A 20,760-nucleotide genomic window follows, 5' to 3' on the forward strand; every position below is an offset into this window, starting at 1 on the left:
CTACGTACATTCTGTGAAATAAAATAAATAAATCAGTCAGGTATTATAGACCCAAATTAAATTGAAAATTTATTGAAAATATATTTTGGGCACATGAGCCCAGGGCAGGAACCGCATGGCCTTGAAAACTAAGTGGCGTGCTGGCCCCCAAGTTGAGGGAGAGCAAGTGCATTAATCTCTCTCCCACCGTAGCACTCACTCAACTTGCCTCCTTCTGCCCAAGTTTGGCCTTAATTGACCCAGTGCCTCTGTGCTTGGCACTCAGGAATCAAGGGTTGGATTGGGGCCGTGGGGGTAAGACGTAATTAAGTCCCTGTAAGTCCCTGTAAGACATGTGAATAAACCGCTCTCAAAGGGCACCTAAGGACGGCTGCAATTCGAAACTGGCCCCCATGAAATCGGAATCCCCCCCCTTTGTTTCCCCCCTCACTGTATATGTTTCTTTTCCCTTTTTACCTCCTTTATGATGAATTCCTGTTCTGTTCTGTTCTTTGGCTATATAAGTGTCTATTTTTCTCTAAATGTTTTGATGAATTGAACAAGGTGGACCCTCTTGTAAACAAGTGTAATGCTTTATTGGGTCGTCCACTCACAGTTAACAGTCTTTGTATTGAGTTGTGCTTGAAATGTACTGTAATTCTGCAAACTGTTAATAAATATTTCAATCAATCAATCAATCAAAAAACCTGCGACAGCGTCATATCTTATCCAGGGGATGTACTTTTACATCGAGCTGCCTCATGCTACAGAAACAGGAGATAGGCTCCTGCCCTATGGGCCTCATGGCTTGTATAAAATGCATTCAAATTAAAGTTAACTTACACATTTTGTTTTATTTGATGGCCTTCCTGACCTGGGATTTGGGCATTCCTTCAATAATAAAAACACCAAAACCAAATGACACTAATGACCCTAAACTTTAGGGTCATTAGTGTAATTTGGCCTTGGTGTTTTTTGGTGTCCAATCCAGACCAGAAATTGCATTACTTTAGGTTTAGGGCCTAAAGTAATGCAATTTCTGGCCTGGATTGGACCCTTATTTGAATGTGTCCACTTAAAATACATAATTTCCAAATATCTTGAAAATATAATGTTTATATTATTTTGGCCAACGTTGGTCTATATTCTAAACATTGTTCTTAGAAGAAACCATTTTGTATTGGGGAATATCCATGACTGCCTATCTGTTCCTTTTGTTTACAGAGCTGGCCTGGTTCTCTGTTATGGAACCTTGGTGAGGTTTCAGTGTGTCAAATGGGCTGCACACTCCAGGGAGTGTGTGTGTGTGTGTGTGTGTGTGTGTGTGTGTGTGTGTGTGTGTGTGTGTGTGTGACGTGTGTGTGTTTGTGCATGCATGCGTGTCAGGGTTAGAGTATAGTGCATACACTGTTGATCATCAGATTAGTGCTCGGTAATCCCTGCCATCATCCAGACCATCCCTGCAATATCAGATCTAGTAATCTTGATATCAATGATCATATATACTGCACAATATTGCACGTGTGTTTATATAAGCAATTAACCAATTAAAGGCAGCACCCAAGTCAGGGATCAGTTTGTCTCATATTTGTGCAGCTTGTGCACATGTGCCTGCCCTGAGCGCACACCCACAACATCATTGCCACTGGTATTTCCTTCCCGTCACACATACATGCTTTCACATACACAGTTAGCAACTCCGACGCAAACAATACACACATTTTGTTTATTAAACAAGTAAGCAGGGTGATACAAGCCTTTGAGATCTCTGCCTTACTTCTGTCACTTTTGAACTCTTTGCTCTAGCCCCCTCGTTGTTTTTCTCTCTATCCCCCACTTGATCACAGTGCAGAGAAGCTATAATGCATCATGGGAAAGGTCATGATGCTGACCTGATTCGATCTGAATCTCTCTCCCTCCAGCACAGTGGAGGGAGACAGATTGGGTGGGGGGGTTACAAAAACAATCTTCTCCTGATCCTGAGTATTCTGTCCCCTGCAAACATCTTCTCTTCTCTCTGAATAAAGCTCTAGCCATTATTGCTAATGGTTTCTCTTACCTAATTAGCTAATGGTGCTAATACCATATGTAGGGCTAATACAACCATGTGCATATTACCTGTAGTGTAGACTGTCTGTCAGACATTTAGAATGGATTGAGTCGCCCTCTTGTGTTGATCATGGGTATGACAGTCATTTGTGTCACATTTTATGACATTCTTTCAACACTTCTGTAATGGTTTTACTGTACACCAGGTCCTGAATGATAGCTCAACTAGGTCCATGCTTTCAATTTTGCTTTGCATAACTCTGCCAGGAAGTGTGACCTGCAGTCTATTAAGTATGAAATAATAACTAGAAAAGTGTGCGGAAAATGGGGTGCACATCGTTTCTGCCAGGCCTGCCGTCTACCCTGGGTTGTCAATCATTCTTGAGGTGTGCCCTGATGCCCCTGATGCCCCTAAACATGCGATTCCAATCTGGGTATGACTGAATATTGCAAAATTATATATGATATTTTTTCTAAGAAACAGACCCCACCCACACAAATGCTTTGGTGGAAACACAGCCTGAAAGCCTGATTCATAGCAGATCTACAAGCTCACAGCGTGCCGTGCGTGGATGCTAATTTCAGAACACGACACTGTCGTGCGACACAGTATGAATTAGGTTTTATTCCTGCTCTTTGTCAACAACTCTCTCAGAACATCTGACAAGCTATTGGCCCAGAGCCACAAATGGAAAATAATTGCTTTTTAGGAGACACTGGCATGTGCTCATAATGTCATTTAGAGGCAAAGTAGATTTGATCTCAAAACCCCAAAACTACACAGACGTTTACAGACTCTCTGAGAAATATTTATTTTTACATTGGTTGTATATCAACATAGTGTTCTGGATGGCTGTTGGTACAGGATATACAGTCAGAGTTTGATTCCACTGCCGAAATCCACTTTAGCTCATAGGTCGTAGATTTACTCAAATGTATCTTGTCAGTGTATACATGTATCTCCTATTCTCCTCCTCTTTTCCCCCTCTCTTCCTCTCTCTCCTTCCTTTCTCTTTCTCTCTACTCCCTTGCCTCTCTCTCCCTCTTTGCACCCGTCCCTCTATCATAGATAGTAATCTTCCTCCTCGATGTCGTCATGCGTGTCCTGGAATCCCAGGGCCTCGATGTCATGTGTGATGTCACTCATGCGTTGATTAAATTCCTGGGAGCCTGAGGGCAATGACCAGCTGTCATATCTGTTCAACAACAATCAATGTCAAATTGTATTCAATGTCATATCAATGCAAACTACTATATTAAGGTAATTTCCTTAGCGATTATTCTATCGATTACTTTTTGCATTTGTCAAATCATGATGAAGCATAATGTTTTTGATAGATATAAAAAAAAAAAAAAAAGCCAATCTACAAGGTCACACAGTATTTAATCACGACGCAATGTGGTGTGCTACTTTCACTATATAGGGCTGTATTTTGCGTGTCTTAAGTACTTATTTACGTACTTAGTACGTGTCTTAAGTGTCTTATTACTTAACTTAAGACCTGGAGGCGTGGTCAATGCTCTTTGGCCACTCAGAATAGCCAAATGGCATTGATCACGCCTCCAGGTCTTAAGTTAAGTAATAAGACCTGGTACGCAAAATACAGTGTTTAATCAACCAACTACAATTTATACCATCAATAGTTATAGTGTCAATATAACCATAATATATATCATCGTGAAATCAAACAACGCACCCTCGCATGGCGGTGGCTGACGTGCTGCTCATGCTACGTTTGATGCGTCCAAAGCTATCCGTTAGAATCCCTCCCTCTCTGATCCCAATGCCTTCCAGGAACGTCTCGAACGCTCCGACATCCTTATCAGGAATGAATGGACGCATGCCTGGAATAGACCACATTCACCACTGTTACAGGTCTGGCTCAGGACATATAACCTTAGGCCTGACGTCGAAATTTAAAAAATGTCTTCAAAATCCTGACAGTTTTCTGAAATACCTCATGTTTCTGTATCAGTGGTGCTCAATATTTCATGTCAAGGACCCCAAAGATTATATGTAATATGCCTCCGTCCCCCATCTGAAAATATGTTGTTCCAGGGACCCCAACCCAGAAGCAAAGAATTGAGTTAAAATGTTCACTCTGTAACAATATTTATTCAAAGATTTGAGGCATATTTTCACAATTTAAAAAAAATAGCAGACCTACAAGCTCGTAGCGCGCCACTCGGTGGCACGCTATGTAGATATGCTATTTTTCAATAGCGAAAGTATAACAATGCTTAGTTAAAACACCAAAAAGGGTTGCCGTCCAGAATGGGTTTTAAAGGAGTAGTCCACCAAAAAGGTGACTTTTGGTGCACCCGCTTCAAGTGTTCAGGTCAATAATCAACCGATAATCACCAGAAGGTTTCTTAATATGACTTGAATATAATCAGGCTCGCCTGGAGCTGACTGCATGTACTCTCCACTGTGATTTAGGAAACACGAGAGTGAAATGACTGACATGGCCAGTTAAGACTGATATGAGGTTTAGGGACTTATGTGGCCAGTTAAGACTGAGGTTAGGGCGATAGGGTTAGATTTAGGGTTAGGGTTAGTAATAGTCGGACAACGCAACCAACGCCACATCAGACACCTCTGCATTTCCTTATCAAAGCCAGTCGGCTACAGGCGAGCTTGCAGCACTGAGGATGTTGCTGTGTATAGGTGCTGTTAGCATGGTATGGGATTAAGCATGGGTAGTGGTGTAATTCTTTTTACTAAGTACTAAACTTTAGTACACTTTTTAGGATATTTTTAACTTTACTGGAGTATTTCCAATTTTCAATACTTGTACTTAAGGGACATTCTGCTAAATGAGTACTTTCAAATGTCATCACAGAAAATAGCTGATCTACAAACTCACAACGCAATGAGTGAGCTTGTACGTCTGCTATTTTCAATGTTCAGCTATTATGAACAGAGAATATGAACATAAGATAGTATTGAAGGATCTTCATAGGGAGTTCACTGAGAGAATGCATGACATCAGCCCCATGTGGGCCCCTTTGGGGCCACACAACACACACACACACACACACACACACACACACACACACACACACACACACACACACACACACACACACACACACACACACACACACACACACACAGTAAGAGGAAGAGGTGGTTTCACCTTTACCACTCATTAGAGTTTGTGGCTTTCAGTTTCAAGATGTTTTTGTGTGAGCTGTGTGCGTGCGTGCATGCGTGCATGTGTGCGTGTGTGTATGTCTCACCCAGCAGTAGGAACTTGCGGTTGTCTCCATACAACTGCAGCAGGTCGGAGCAGAAGTGGCTGATATGAGATGATCCCAGTCTGTACTCCCTCAGTAAGACAGCAAACTGCTGCAGCTCTGCAGGGCTCAGTTTACTACGCAGCTACACGCACGCACGCACACACACATGCATGTGGTTAGAGAGAAACACAGAAGAAAGGATAAAGTCAAGACAGGAAATGACAATTAGACAAATGTAAACACACAGTAAGAAACACCCAGAAAGACACACACACACGCACGCTCGCACGCACACACACACCGTGATCATGTACTCCTGCATCAGCAGCAGAGCAGGGTTACTGTCTCCTGGGTCACTGTTTAGACTACGGTGAGAGTCCTGCAGAGAGACAGACGAACTCTCACTGTACGTCTCACTGTAGTACAACTCAAACGCATCCTGAGAGCCATCACTACAGAGAGAGAGAGAGAGAGAGAGAGAGAGAGCATATACAGAACATGGGTTTATATTAGGCTTTGTATGCATAATTATGCAGCATACTATCCATGTTGTAATGAAACATGCCCACCAGGATGGTATAAAGACCTGTCAACATGGACCTGTGGGGACACTGTTCAGGTCCACATGAAGGAAAGGGTCATTGTCACGGCTAAGTAACATAGAGCTACAATACCTAAAACATTCTTTTGTTTTGACTCCTATACCTTAATCGCTATGCCAACTCGTTATGCCAGGCATTTCTGTGTTCCCCACTGCTGTTGTACCTCACTGGCTCACCTGCTAATGAGGAGCCTCCACCGGGAGGATGTAGCACCTCCGTCCTACTCCCTCCCAGGAGTCGCTATAGCGCAGTAATCCAAAGATCCCACCCACCCTGCATGCCTGGCTTCCCTCATTCGAACACGGCCAGCTGTGTTTGTTTAGATACCAAGTCAGACGCACCACAGTGCTTTCAAACCCCCAGACTCCCATTTTAATGGCAAGGTGCCTTTGACGTCCCCAAGGACATAGAGCGAGCTCTCACGCGCGCGCGCACGTGTGTGTGTGTGTGTGTGTGTGTGTGTGTGTGTGTGTGTGATCCTTCCTTACTAAGAACTACAGCAGCTGAAGTCATTGTCATAACTGTAAGACATGTCAGTCAAACAGCTGTCACCTGGAGGCAGAGAGAGACAGTGAATGAGGAAAAGCTCATGTTTAATTTGAACCCTGTAAGACAGTAAAGTTATGTGTCATGAGTGTCAATCAATTCAAGAAATCTATTGAGGATATTAAGACACATGATTGGTTAAAAGGTTGAATGCAGTTGTCACTCACTCCTCTGCAGCCAATAGCGATCAGGCACGGAGTGATGGAAACCTGCTCTGTCCACACATTCTATAGTCTGATGTCCATAAATGATCTGAAACATCTGACAGATCAGAGAGCAGTACTCCTCTGCCGCGTCCTGCACGCACGCACGCACGCACGCACGCACGCACGCACGCACACACACACACACACACACACACACACACACACACACACACACACACACACACACACACACACACACAAGCAGTTACATAACATGAGGCATTACATCATATAGGTCAATTCAACATACTATTTAATAACATCATTATGTGTGTCAGAATGAGTTAGCGTCACTCCTTTCAACTGTTTCTCACACACGCACGTGCACGCACACGCACACAGGTATACAACTAACTTGGCAGTATAAAAATATATAAATTACATCATGATATTTTGCAGCTATGCCTGTGGGCATGTGGGTCCCCTCCCCCAATGTTTGACAGACAGACAGACAGACAGACAGACAGACAGACAGACAGACAGACAGACAGACAGACAGACAGACAGACAGACAGACAGACAGACAGACAGACAGACAGACAGACAGACAGGCAGGCAGGCAGGCAGGCAGGCAGGCATACAGACAGACAGACAGACAGACATAGCTCACTCTGCTCTCCACAGCCAGTAGGACCAGGTTACAGTAAGCATCTGGACTGGGCTGAGGTTCCAGTGGGTTGTGGTTCCTCCTCTCCCAGCTCCCGTAGCTCTTCCCTCGCTCCCAGCTCCCCGTGCAGGCATGCCTCCTCTCCCAGCTCCCCCCTCCCGAGCCACCACCACCTCCTCCTCCTCCTCCCCTCCTCTCCCAACTGCCTCCCCCCGAGCCACCCGCCTTTCCCGCTCCTCCCGCCCCTCCCTTCTTCTTGTCCCAGCTCCCGGCACCTCCCCTCGCCGCCCGGTAGCGTTTCTCCCAGCTGCCCGCACCTCCCCCGGCTCCTCCCCCCACCCCCCAGCTGCCGCTCATCGGCCTCCGACCGCGGTTCTCCCAGCTGCCTGGTTTGCGACTGGTCGCCTGCTGGGGTCTCCTCTCCCAGCTGCCAGTGACCCTCTTCCTCTCCAAACTCCCTTCTCCTCCCCTCTCTCCTCCTCCTCCTCCACTCTCTCCTCCTCCTCCTCCTCCTCCCCTCTCTCCTCCTCCTCCACCTCCTCTCTCTCCTCCTCTGTCAAGGTTCTGGGTTTTGTCCTGGGCATTGTTGTTCCTGCTCAGGGATGGCCTCCAGTCTAGCCCACAGATGGTATGCCTCCTCTCCATGGTTCCCCCTGCTGGCCTGGGGTCGGCGTTGCAGCTGACCGTCTGATGGCGGTGGGCGTCTCCGGCGTTTCTCTCCAGACTGTCACCCCCGGCGACCACTGTGTCCACGTTCAGACCTTGGCAGGGGGTCAGGGTGAGTGAGTGAGTGAGTGAGTGAGTGAGTGAGTGAGTGTGTGTGTGTGTGTGTGTGTGTGTGTGTGTGTGTGTGTGTGTGTGTGTGTGTGTGTGTGTGTGTGTGTGTGTGTGTGTGTGTGTGTGTGTGTGTGTGTGTGTGTGTGTGTGTGTGCGTGTGTGTGTGTGTGTGTGTGTGTGTGTGAGAGAGACATGGCATAGCTCACAGTACCACTGTGAGCCTATCCGCCTATATAGCCGTCAATCCATACCAGTGTAAATAGATATAAATAGAACTAGAACTGCACTCTGTCGAGTGCATACTTGCTTGTTGCACACTAGTAGGCCATAAATGGCCAACTAGTGCGCAAGCAGAGCGCGCAAGTCCTTTCGACCGCTGTAAACTGTCAAATCTCAGTATCTCTGTGAAGGAACGTTTGAAATGTATAATTTTTAGATGTAACTATTTGCTACCTACCTACTTTATGCATATAAACACCTAGTATTATTAAGTATGATTCAAGTTTCTATCTATATAAGTTTGGGTGAAGAGCTAGTCATACATATACACACCACATACTCTGGTCCCAGCAGATCAGGCACAATTTGCTATTTTATTTCTACTGATTATGTATATAGTATACGTATGACTAGCTGTAAATGATGACGTAAGAAATATATATAGTATATATATATAGTATATAGGCATATACTATATACGTATACATATATACTATATAGAGTGTGTAGTTGTAAGTTGATTAGCGGTATACTGTGGTTACTTTGCGCCAAAAACTGTGACAGCTGTCCCGCCATTTGATGTTTATGCAAGAAAACAGCAAATCTGTGCCTGGTTTGCTGGGACCAAACGACCACAAATGACCATATTTCTTACGTCATCATTAAGAGCTAGTCATACATATACACACACCACGTACTCTGGTCCCAGCAGATCAGGCACAATTAGCTATTTTATTTTGACTGATTATGTATATAGTATACGTATGACTAGCTCTAAATGATGACGTAAGAAATATATAGTATATATATAGTATATAGGCATATACTATATAGGTATACATATATACTCTATACTCTATACTGACACTGTATAAAGTGTGTAGTTGTAAGTTGATTAGCGGTATACTGTGGTTACTTTGCGCCAAAAACTGTGACAGCTGTCCCGCCATTTGATGTTTATGCAAGAAAACAGCAAATCTGTGCCTGGTTTGCTGGGACCAAACGACCACAAATGACCATATTTCTTACGTCATCATTAAGAGCTAGTCATACATATACACACCACGTACTCTGGTCCCAGCAGATCAGGCACAATTTGCTATTTTATTTTGACTGATTATGTATATAGTATACGTATGACTAGCTCTAAATGATGACGTAAGAAATATGGTCATTTGTGGTCATTTGGTCCCAGCAAAACAGGCACAGATTTGATGTTTTTCTGCATAAACATCGAATGGCGGGACAGCTGTCACGGCGGAAGAGACCGGGCGAAAACATTACTTGCGCGCTCTGCTTGCGCAAGTAAATATAGTTTCTAATACTGTGATTACCTGTCTTTAGCACCAGCAGGTGCAGTGCATCATCCCGCAGGTAGGAGGCAGCAGCAATCTCGTGCGTTGGGATTCTCAGCAGTAGTTTCTCATTGTCTCTCCAGGTGAGAAGCACACAGCGAGCTGACATACTCAGAATACAGTCCTGTTCTACGCTCAACTTCAGAGGAAGAACCTTCAACTGCTGCTAGACAGACAGACAGACAGACAGACAGACAGACAGACAGACAGACAGACAGACAGACAGACAGACAGACAGACAGACAGACAGACAGACAGACAGACAGACAGACAGACAGACAGACAGACAGAAAGACAGACAGACAGACAGACAGACAGACAGACAGACAGACAGACAGACAGACAGACAGACAGACAGACAGACAGACAGACAGACAGACAGACAGACGATTGATTTATTGATCATTTATGTAAGGACATAGTACACATATTTAGGTATTGATAAGGTATATATATTATCTACTATTAGCAATATCCAGTAGTTGTTCATAAATAGGTAATCTTCTACTCACCCTGGCAGTGTCCAGTAGTGTTCATAGATAGGTAATGGTCTACTCACCCTGGCAGTGTCCAGTAGTGTTCATAGATAGGTAATGGTCTACTCACCCTGGCAGTGTCCAGTAGTTGCAGTAGTTCATCTCGGCTGGACGGGTTCAGAGAACACGACACCCAGGTCAGGTGACCCAGGAACTAGGAAGACAGAGAGAAAGTTCAAGGGCAAGCTTCCACGTTGGCGCCAAGGAAAGTAATGAAAGAATTGATTGATTGATGTATTAACAGTTTGCAGAATTACAGTACATTTCAAGTACAACTCAATACAAAAACGTAACTGTGAGTGGGCGACACCATAAAGCATTACACTTGTTTACAATAGGGCCCACCATTTTCAATTCATCAAAACAATTAGAGACGTACGAATTTACACTACTATTATAGTCAAAACAGGAAATCATCATAGAGGTACAGTGAGGGGGAAAAAGGGTGGGTGGGGATTCAAATTTTACGGGGGCCAGTTTCGAATTGCAGCCGTTCGTAGGTGCCCTTTGAGAGCAGTTTTGAAGGAGTCAAGGGATTTGCATGTCTTAATGACTGTTAGGGCGTTCCACATTTTGGTGGCATAGGAGCAAAATTAATTTCCCTTTTCCCTTGTTTGTGCCGAATCTGGGTTGCACATGGTTTGTTGAACTGCCTCTGGTGTTGTGGGTGTGGAATTTGTTGACATTAAGGAAGTATTTAGACAGGTACATGGGTATCTTGGTGGTGTAGCGAATCTTGTGGACCAGACCCATTGCAAGATGCTGTACTCTGTCGTCAACCCTAAGCCTGTCCTGTCCTGTCCTGTCCTGTCCTGTCCTGTCCTGTCCTGTCCTGTCCTGTCCTGTCCTGTCCTGTCCTGTCCTGTCCTGTCCTGTCCTGTCCTGTTCTCACCTTCACCTCCTTCTCAACGTAGTCAAAGATCAGTCTGTCGGGGTGGATGAGGTAGTCGGGAGCGTAGAGGGGGACTGTGTGCAGTGGTCTACGTGGAAACGGACCACCCCTCTCCGCCTGTCTGCGAGCCGATTTAGAAAACACCAACCGCTTAATGGGAGACGTGAAACCCTGGGAGGAGAAAAGAGAGAGATAGAAATAGACAGAGAGGATAGAGAGAAAGAAAAAAGAGGGGACAGAGAGAGAGAGAGGTAACTGATAACAGGAGAAATGCTTGTTTCTACTTGCTTAGTGTGTGTTGGTATGCACATGCCTTGCGTGTCTGCATGCACCTGCGTGTGCGTGCGTGCATGTCCATTCACCCAGTAGTTTGACAGCTCTGACTGGCAGGAGAGTAGGGATCAGTGACAGCTCCCCACTGAGACTCATAATAGGTCTCTCTCACTCACACACACTCACACATGCACGCACACACGCACACACACACTCGTGCGCCACTCATGTCAAGTCTCACATCTCGTACAAAACAACACAACACAACACAACACAACACAACTACAAATGAAACTCACCTTTTTGGGTTTCTTGGGCTCATATTCCATTGTTGTAGTGACTGACAGGCCTATTGACTCTGTGCTGAGGATGATGATCTGCTGGTTAGGAACAACACACACGCGCACACACACACACACACACACACACACACACACACACACGCTCGCGCGTGCGCACACGTTGGCCGACACTCTCCCTGGATGCGTTTCAGTCTCAGCTGAAATAGTGTCTTTCAGACAGTTTTTTCCATCTGTCTGTCTGTCTGTCTGTCTGTCTCTCTCTCTCTCTCTCTCTCTCTCTCTCTGTTTTTTGTCTCCTAATATTATTTTTAGTTTTTGCGTTTCAGGTTTCTCACTCTTGTCCTCTCTTTCGCGCTCTCTCTCTGTCCAGACTGTGATTGTTCTGTTTCTCTCCTGTGGTCATGGACACACACACACACACACACACACACACACACACACACACACACACACACACACACACACACACACACACACACACACACAAAGGAGAGAACAGGAAGTACAGGAAGTCCACTTCCTGATTGAGAGGAAACTCCACCAGAGGCTGATAAGGTCCATTCTCTCATCTGACCTGATATATACACACACACACACACACACACACACACACACACACACACACACACACACACACACACACACACACACACACACACACACAAACAGGAGGAGGCTAGGAGCTCTATAATCGGGAATCTGTCGAATCTTCAGATGGTTTGTTAATACATTTGATATTAAACGATTGCAGCTTGTTCCGGGCCTCCTATTGTGAAAGAAGCAGAACAGTCATCATGAAGGGGAGTTGGCAGAACTTTATTGGCACGTAATCCAATGGATGGACCAATGGTGCCAATGCCAACAATGCATTTTAAAGGTCATATAATACTATCATAATGATAACTTTTTGTTATGTATACAAATAATAAAGATACAAGAAAAAGTAAAATTTATTAGTGAAATAATAATTGTAGTAATTTTGTTGGATCCAGAATGATCGTTTTCACCTGACCACATGGGGGCAGTGTTGTGGCAAAGACTGGAGAGGAGAGGAGAGAGAAGGTTTCAAGGATAACGTTTGAGTCTCATTCAATAAACAAGATCTGATTTGATTGGTAAGCCTATTTATTAATGTTTCCATGGACCATGAACAAATAAGTGTCGCATTTATTTGCACACAATCAGTTTGTATAATGCAATTTTGCCACTAAACAAATTGTGTGTTTCGCCCAGCTTAAATAGCTTAGAAATCACTCTTAGTAACTTAATATTGAAAGTTGAAGGTTTGACAGGGAGGCCACGTCATTATTAGACTTGTCTTGTTCCAGATATGCACAACAACAAACTGTTAATTGCATAATGGGAATGGGGGCATTATGTATTGAGGCCATTAAGGACTTTCTCTCCTCATTTCATAAATTGTTAACCTGACCTAAAATATATAAACCCGGTAGCAATGGTCACTATTTGAATATAGTGCTTTAACCTTTTATTCAAAAACAAAACCACGCCAAAATATCACTTACACCACCCGTCTGCTTGCCTTTTATAGTGTTGCCAGGGCATCGATTTGCAAATGAATATGAGCAGACTTGCATCAAATTTGAAATGTAGGAACATTCATCATCTGTATGGTAGGCCTAATGACAATTAATGGCATTCTTCTCCGGGGGCATGCACAAAATCAAGGGACTATGACAGTTTCAGGCAACCATATGTTAGTTATGTGTATGCTGCTTTCTCGTTAATTAAACACATGAACAATGAGCCCTTTAGTGTCTGACCCTATTCTTGAATTAAACATGCCTAAATGCCTAAATATGTAATTATTTCCCCCAAAGTTACAGTATGTCACGAGGAAAATTGGAGATAATATCAGTTTCCATTAGGACAGATTGTAAATAACTTTTCTACTTGACATTTAACCACCTAAACCCCAGCATCCCATGCTGCGGGCTTCACAAAAATAGCCAATCTGCGTTGTGACGCGTTGTGAGCTTACTGCTTATTGTAGATTTGCTATTTCTGGTGAAGATACTTGGTGTAGCAGGCTGAAAAAGAACGCACGAAGTACAGTTTAACTTTGGGTCCATTTGACTAAGAGTCTAAAGTTGGTCAAACTGAAGTGATACATGTTGAGGTACCCTAGGGTGGTACCCACTTTGAGAACAACTGTTCCAGATCAGCTATTTTCGGCAAAGAGTATAGAGGGGTAGGGGGGGTGGAGGGTTGGTTGGGCGGCTATAGACCCCTGGGGACTCACTGGGTTTAAGTAGCTAAGTAAATCATTTAAGTTTATGAATGAGGCCCATTGGCTTTCCAGATGTGGCTAGAGGTTATTGGTTCTCAACCTTTTCTGGATCAGGGCCCAAATCCCAAAAGACCACACTCCTGATCACTTAATACGGCAGCCAGTTAGGTGGTCAGATGGGTGGCCCACATGCATTTTCAGAGCTTGTGATCAATCAATCAATCAATCAATCAATCAATCAATCAATCAATCAATCAATCAATCAATCAATCAATCGTGTTCTGGCTTGGATCAACAGAACTAATACTTTCAACTCAAGTTGCTATTTAGCAGTATCACAATGAATACTTTTCAAGGTTTTAAAGAAACACTATTTAATAGTTTAAAAAACATATTAATGATTATGCACATCAGATGTGGTTTCTGTCCCTGCCATTCTTCACTTACAGATCCTATAGGTCACCCTGACACAGCTAATAACCTGCCCAAGGAAGAATGAGAGGAAAGAGAGGGGGGTGGGGGGGAGAATGATGGAACACTGCATGGCTAAAGCCTTTATGTGGACACACACACACACACACACACACACACACACACACACACACACACACACGTGTGTGTGTGTGTGTGTGTGTGTGTGTGTGTGTGTGTGTGTGTGTGTGTGTGTGCGTGCGTGCATGAGTGAGTGTGTGCACACCTATGTAGGACATACTGTATATGTGAAATTATGTGTACATTTGCGTGTGTTTACAGGTGCTGTGCTGTACTGTATATGTGAGAATATGAGGGCGTGTGTCAGAGAGAGAGAGAGAGAGAGGGGGGGGGGGGGGGGGGGGGGGAGCAGGGATGGTGATCTTGTATGAAACTTACAATGTGTTTTTTAACCAATTAAACTCCAGGCAGCATCCACATTATGGGGAAAGCTAATTTTGCTGAAAGTATCAGATTGACAAGCTCATGCAAGGTGACACATTTGCATCACATTGTGAGCTTGTTGATCGCCCAAAGCTTTCTCCACAATAATGGAAAACACAGAGCCCTGAGGGACTCCGGTCAACCGTATGGGGTTTAAAGGGATATTTCAGTTTCAAAAAAACTTTTGGTCATTTTATCCTCTACTCAGGTTCATGTGAACACCCCAGACAGTTTTAAGTTGCTCGATTCAGTATTTAGTTATTTGATATTCAATGTGCCCAGCCCTTATATACAAACCAATTGTAACGTCTAACTCCATTTTATCCATGATAGATTCATCGAAAACATGCTTTTTTCTGGTGACTGATATTGTCCTGATATAATAGTAATAATAATAATAGTAATAATAATAATGCATTGAACAGTGATTCTGCAGACAGGATCTTCACAAACGGCAGCATGTGTGTTTCTTCCTCATGTGCCATTAAGTGTGACATTCAATCTTGTGATGTGATTCCCGGTACGTCAAAACCATAGGTCAAAACACACACGCGCACACACATACACACACGCACACGCATGCAGTTGAACCTCTCGGTCATGACTTTGTATTGCCACACACGTCAAACTAATAGCAGGCACACACACACACACACACACACACACACACACACACACACACACACACACACACACACACACACACACACACACACACACACACACACACACACACACACACACACACACACCACTCCCACCTACTGCCATCGTCAAGGTAACCACTCCATGGCGACCATAGGGCTAGCGGCTTAACGATCAGCCGGTTACCTAGGCAACAGGAGACAAAGACGGGACATTTATCTTTTGAGTGGCTTTTGCGTTCCCGCTCCCTCTCTCCACCCTCGCTCACCTCTCTCGTTTTCTTCTCAGTCTCTCTCTTTCCTCCTTTTCTTCTCTCCTTTCTTCCTTCCTGTCATTTCTTTGTCTTTGTCTCTCCTCCTCTGTCTCCTTTACTCGCCCCCTCTCTCCTTCCCATCTGTTTGGCACATACCCTCATCTTTCTTCATCTCATCTCATCTCAACTCATCTCTCCCTCTCTCTCTCTCTCTCTCTCTCTGGGAACTGGGAAGACACACCCAGTACAAGTGCTCGAAGGACTGGTGGCAGCACGCCTTTAGGGTGGAGTTTTCCTAATACAAACTAGTGGACAATTTAGAGGCTTTTAGCCTTTTCTGGGCTCAGGGAGACATGCAGGACGGGGAATTGTGCCTTTCTTTTTGAAAGAGAGGTGTTGTCATCTTTATTTCTAACCCTTTCATATGAGTTAACTGCAACTGTGAAGTGACATTTGTTATGTACTGCAGTGTTTTGATAAAGGTGCTTTTAAAGGTCAAAGGTCTCTCTCTCTCTCTCTCTCCTTTCCCTGGCTCCCTATATTACTTTATTCTCCTTTTTTCACTCCTTGGTTCTGTGTGTACCTGCCTCCCGTCATCGTTCTCCATCCACCTCTCTCGCCTTCTTGGGCTCTTAGCTCTGAAGAGAGAGAAACATGACAGGAGTCTAAGACTGAGAGAAACATGACAGGAGGATCCGCAGCTGCTGACCTTAGGTCAAACATCTTACCTATAGCAAAAACACATTAAATCACCTGAATCACCATGCCATTGCCGCACTATGCCATGCCATGCCATACGATGCCATGCCATGCCATGCCACTTTAATGATGATAGTGCATCATTAAACTGGATGAAATGAAATCCTACCTGGAGGGAAGAGAACAATAATTGACATCAAAGGAACCACGTCCTCTCCCCTACCAGTGAACTGTGGTTCCCCAAGGAAGCATTCTATAGGCCGTTAAGGTGGTTGCACACTGGACGCACGGAAAAACGCAGCTAAAAATGTGAAAAACCGCAGCAGTGTGCAGGGACCTTTACTGTTCCTACTTTACATTAACGACGTGAATGCTGCCTGTAACTGCAAATTGTTCCTGTTTGCCGACAACTCAGCACTCCTGATCTCGGGGGATAGGACAAAATGCAGGTAGAGGAGGTTCTCAGTTCGGAACTCACCAAAATCCAAACTTGGCTTACCGATAACAAACTCTCACTACATCTCGGAAAAACAGAATCCTTTCTTTTTTTGGTCCAAACATGCTCTCAGTAAAGTAAATGGAAATGATTTCGAGGTCAGAGTTGACGACATAGTAATCTCCAGCAAAGAAGAGATTACATATCTGATTTCGTGGGTGTATTCTTGACCACAAACAGGTGAAAGCATGGCAAGGGTAATCAAAAAAGTGAACGAAAGAACCAGATTTCTGGGCAGAATTTCCTCGTTTGTCAACAAAAGTGCTCTCAAGACTCTAGCGGGAGCCCTAATTCAGCCCTACTTTGACTATGCTTGCACCTCTTGGTTCTCAAACATCCCTATGACACTAAAGACCAAGCTACAAACCTCCCAAAACAAACTAATGTTACTACTCCTCGGTCTGGGGCCCATGACCCATCTTTTTGCAACCCATTTTGATAGTCTAGGTGGCTTTGGATAGAAAACAGAGTTAAGCAATTGAAATTGGGACTGACATGTAAAATTGTAAATGCAGCTTTGCCCTCTATGCCTCTATGCGCATACCAGAGCGACTACCATAGTCACAATACAAGAGGAAGCGAGAACAACGATCTGGTACCACGCACTTTCAAAACAAACATGGGCAAATTCTCCTTCTACAGCACTGCCACCCAAGTGTGGAATGCCTTGACAAAAATGCAAATCCCTGGCGTCCTTTAAAACAGGCCTGAAAATCCACCTTTCAGCATGCCAAAGGGAGAGGAAATGATTACTCCCGATTACAGACGTACTGTACACACACATACACACAGACATGCATTTATAGATAGATGATTAACTCATCCTCAGTGCTTATGTATTAATTTGTGTACAAATGGAACCAAATGGATACATTTGTAGATGCTTAGTTTAATTGACACTGAATATTTTAGTGCTCGCGTATAAAGCACACTCCTTGCCCAACTAAAGAAATCACACACACGCCAGGTGTCAGTTTTATTGAGGGCCGGAGGGCCATGTTTACTACATTATAGATCCATCTACAGATTTCAGCACAGCTTGTTGAGTTGTCTGTTTTGTTTTACATCTCTTCACTATTTTTTTTTTCTACTTGTTTTCCGTTATGAAGCAGCTTTATCAAAAATTCTATAGAACATCCATACATACATCCATCCGTCCATACATCATAGATCATACATCCGTCCATACATACGTCCTTACAAATCACAACACACACACACACACACACACACACACACACAAGCACGCATGCACAGTGCACACGCGCATACAGGCACACACATGTTCTAGTATATCGCCACTCTAGTTATATACAGATATATAGAATGAGTAAAAAAAAAAAACTATCTATATTTCCATTTGTACATCTTAATATAAGAATCATAGCAAAGACGTGTTCACCAGGCAAGTCTTAACAATAGATAAATAGATATAAACCAATACAAAAATAAATAAATCAATAACGAACGCAACATAAATACTCATTGTAATAAAGTAAGGATGGCTGCATTCTTTTTGTTTTACTTTTGGCCTTTTTTTGATCACCGTTGCTCTGTTGAAGTCAATACCTTGAATACAACACTTTTTTTTAATTATTATTCTTTTGCGATCCAATCAAGCGAGCCTTTTTTTCTCATCAGACATGATTGGGTGGTTGGACCCAGGTGTCGTCTTTATGCTTTTTTTTGTCATGTTTGACATGACAGTGATTGACATACAGTAATTAAATTAATCATCAGCACCAATGTTAGAATCATTATAGTCATTATCATTGTTAGCATTCTTATCTTCATATAGCAGCCATTTCTGTTGTCATCAATTAACTCAATTAACCAGTGAGAGCAGTAACAATGACAGAATAACTTGTATCTCGTCTATCCAAAAGTATATTTGCCCTTTCGGTGGACAACATAATCATGTAAGTGCATTCATTTACTGTAAGGAACAGCTTTTGGTTGATATGAGATCTAAATCCTTTCCATGGCCTTTGACCTTTTAAAAACAGAAAGTAGTGTAGTAGTTAGTAGTCAGTAGTCAGTACTGTCTGTTGACAGTTTGATGCTTTGCTGCACAAAAGCCAAATTGTAGCTTAATACCATATACATTATCAGCGAATAACTTCTTGGAGGGACAATTAAGCGGCGTTCAGCCAGACAAGAAGGGGCAATAACAGTTCTGTGATGCCCGTAGATGTCCGGGGCTGCATGCACGACACACTGAGCGGATCAGCGTGCGTACACCGTTGCTCTGTTGAAGTCGAAGCTTTGTTACCTTAAAAGATAACATGGTTCATTTTATTTATTTATTATTATTTTGCGATCCTATCAGATAAAGAGAGCCTTTTTTTCCCTCATCAGACACGACTGAGTGGATTGACCCATGGTGCCGTCATGTTTGACAGTAATTAAATTAATCATCAGCGCCCAATGTTAAAATCATTATTATCATTGTTAGTGTTATTATCTTTAGCAGCCATTTCTGTTGCCATCAATACAATCCTGCATGTATTCAACTTTATCACCAGTGAGAGCTAGTAACTCACTGCTCATGATGGGATAATTGCAATGATTCCCCGTGAACGAGGCACTCCATGCCCTTTGTTGCCTATCGCTACTACCGGCGGACTACGTCTTGAGAAATTAGTGTTACCTAAGAATGGAGCGTTCATGATATAAAGGTTGGTACAACTAGAAAGTTATCCTGGCAAACCTCTTCCTTCCACAGTTGCTTCACAGTAACTTGGCTAAAGGTTCAGTTCCTTGCACTTGTTTTTACTTGGCAAATAGAGCTAGAATAGACATTTGAATAGAACCAGTCTACAAACAGTTTTGACTGTTTGTAGACCATGGTGGTACACAGGCTGATGAAATAAGCTTCTTCCAATTGTAGCAGCCCATTGTAATAGCTTATATTATAATCTCACACCAACTATTGCCCGTAGCAAAAGTTGAATTAGAGGCCTTTTTCTGATACGTCATCACATAACACATCACATGACACATTATGGGAACCACTGTGGAAACCTCCCTTTAACACAGACACAATAATTCTTTTTTTTTGGGGGGGGGGGGTCTAAAGCTACAAGTGCAACAGCAGTGCAACACGCATAGCATGTGACATTTCCATAGTTTCACTGAATACTGGATATTTCTTTCAAATTTGTTAGGCCTACATATCCCTCTGCTGAACTGACTGCTCATTTTCATGACACTGGGTCCCGGGGGTGAGGGACAGGTTTTTTAAAAGGTCTGATTAAGCTGACACCCCCCTGTTGTCTCGCAGAAACACCACCCTTCACTTATATTCTTTTCTCTCCTTGTCCTTGGTCCCTGGGTTAGATTGCTTCTACTCTAGCCAGTTCCCAGGAGAAGAGACGCCGTTCTTAATATCTAAGAAAGAACCCACCCCAACTCTTATCTCATTCTCCCTTTAATGATTTACAGTCCATCGCTGTGAGATTGAGTTTAAGAGCCACTCAGATCTCGTTTAGCACTATTGTGTACCCCTCATATGCTCTTTAGCACCGATTTATGCTACTCCTGTACTGGGTCCAAGAGAGCGATTCTAGATCAACATCAGTCCCACATTTTATTTTCAATATTTTAAGAATTTATTTAAGGCCCTCTGTTGTTGTTCTTCACTAGTTACCTAATGAACCGTACTTTCTCGAGCACCAGCATCCATACGGCTGCTTTAGTATGTCCTTGGTGCTAATTATGGGTCAAACTTAGTCACAGACATTTTGGAGAACCACCTTTCAAACACGTGTCCAGAAACAGCTCCTGGACTGTGTCCTGGCCCTAATTGACAATATGAAGGCTTGCTTCCAGATTCTGCTTTGTCAGCGTTCAAGAACATTACTATTATACATTTTTAACCAGTATAAGATACTGCATTCATTCCTCAAGCTCCCA

At 43.5% G+C, this 20,760-nt stretch overlaps 1 protein-coding gene across 1 annotated transcript; it reads right to left on the minus strand.

Moving 5' to 3' along the window:
- Window positions 1–2,465: 2,465 nt before the first annotated feature.
- On the minus strand, window positions 2,466–11,927 carry ccm2l (CCM2 like scaffold protein). The gene is made up of 11 exons (XM_083768771.1): window positions 11,584–11,927; window positions 11,012–11,182; window positions 10,190–10,273; window positions 9,563–9,746; window positions 7,236–7,993; window positions 6,587–6,716; window positions 6,362–6,425; window positions 5,573–5,723; window positions 5,272–5,413; window positions 3,726–3,873; window positions 2,466–3,224 (listed from the first exon to the last, which is right to left on the minus strand). The coding sequence occupies exons 1-11, from the start codon at window positions 11,611–11,613 to the stop codon at window positions 3,092–3,094; spliced, it is 1,995 nt and encodes a 664-aa protein (XP_083624897.1). The 5' UTR covers window positions 11,614–11,927; the 3' UTR covers window positions 2,466–3,091.
- Between the last annotated feature and the right edge of the window lie 8,833 nt (window positions 11,928–20,760).

This window comes from Protomyctophum parallelum (genome assembly GCF_964188405.1).
Source record: "Protomyctophum parallelum genome assembly, chromosome: 7".
Classification (NCBI taxonomy): domain Eukaryota; kingdom Metazoa; phylum Chordata; class Actinopteri; order Myctophiformes; family Myctophidae; genus Protomyctophum; species Protomyctophum parallelum.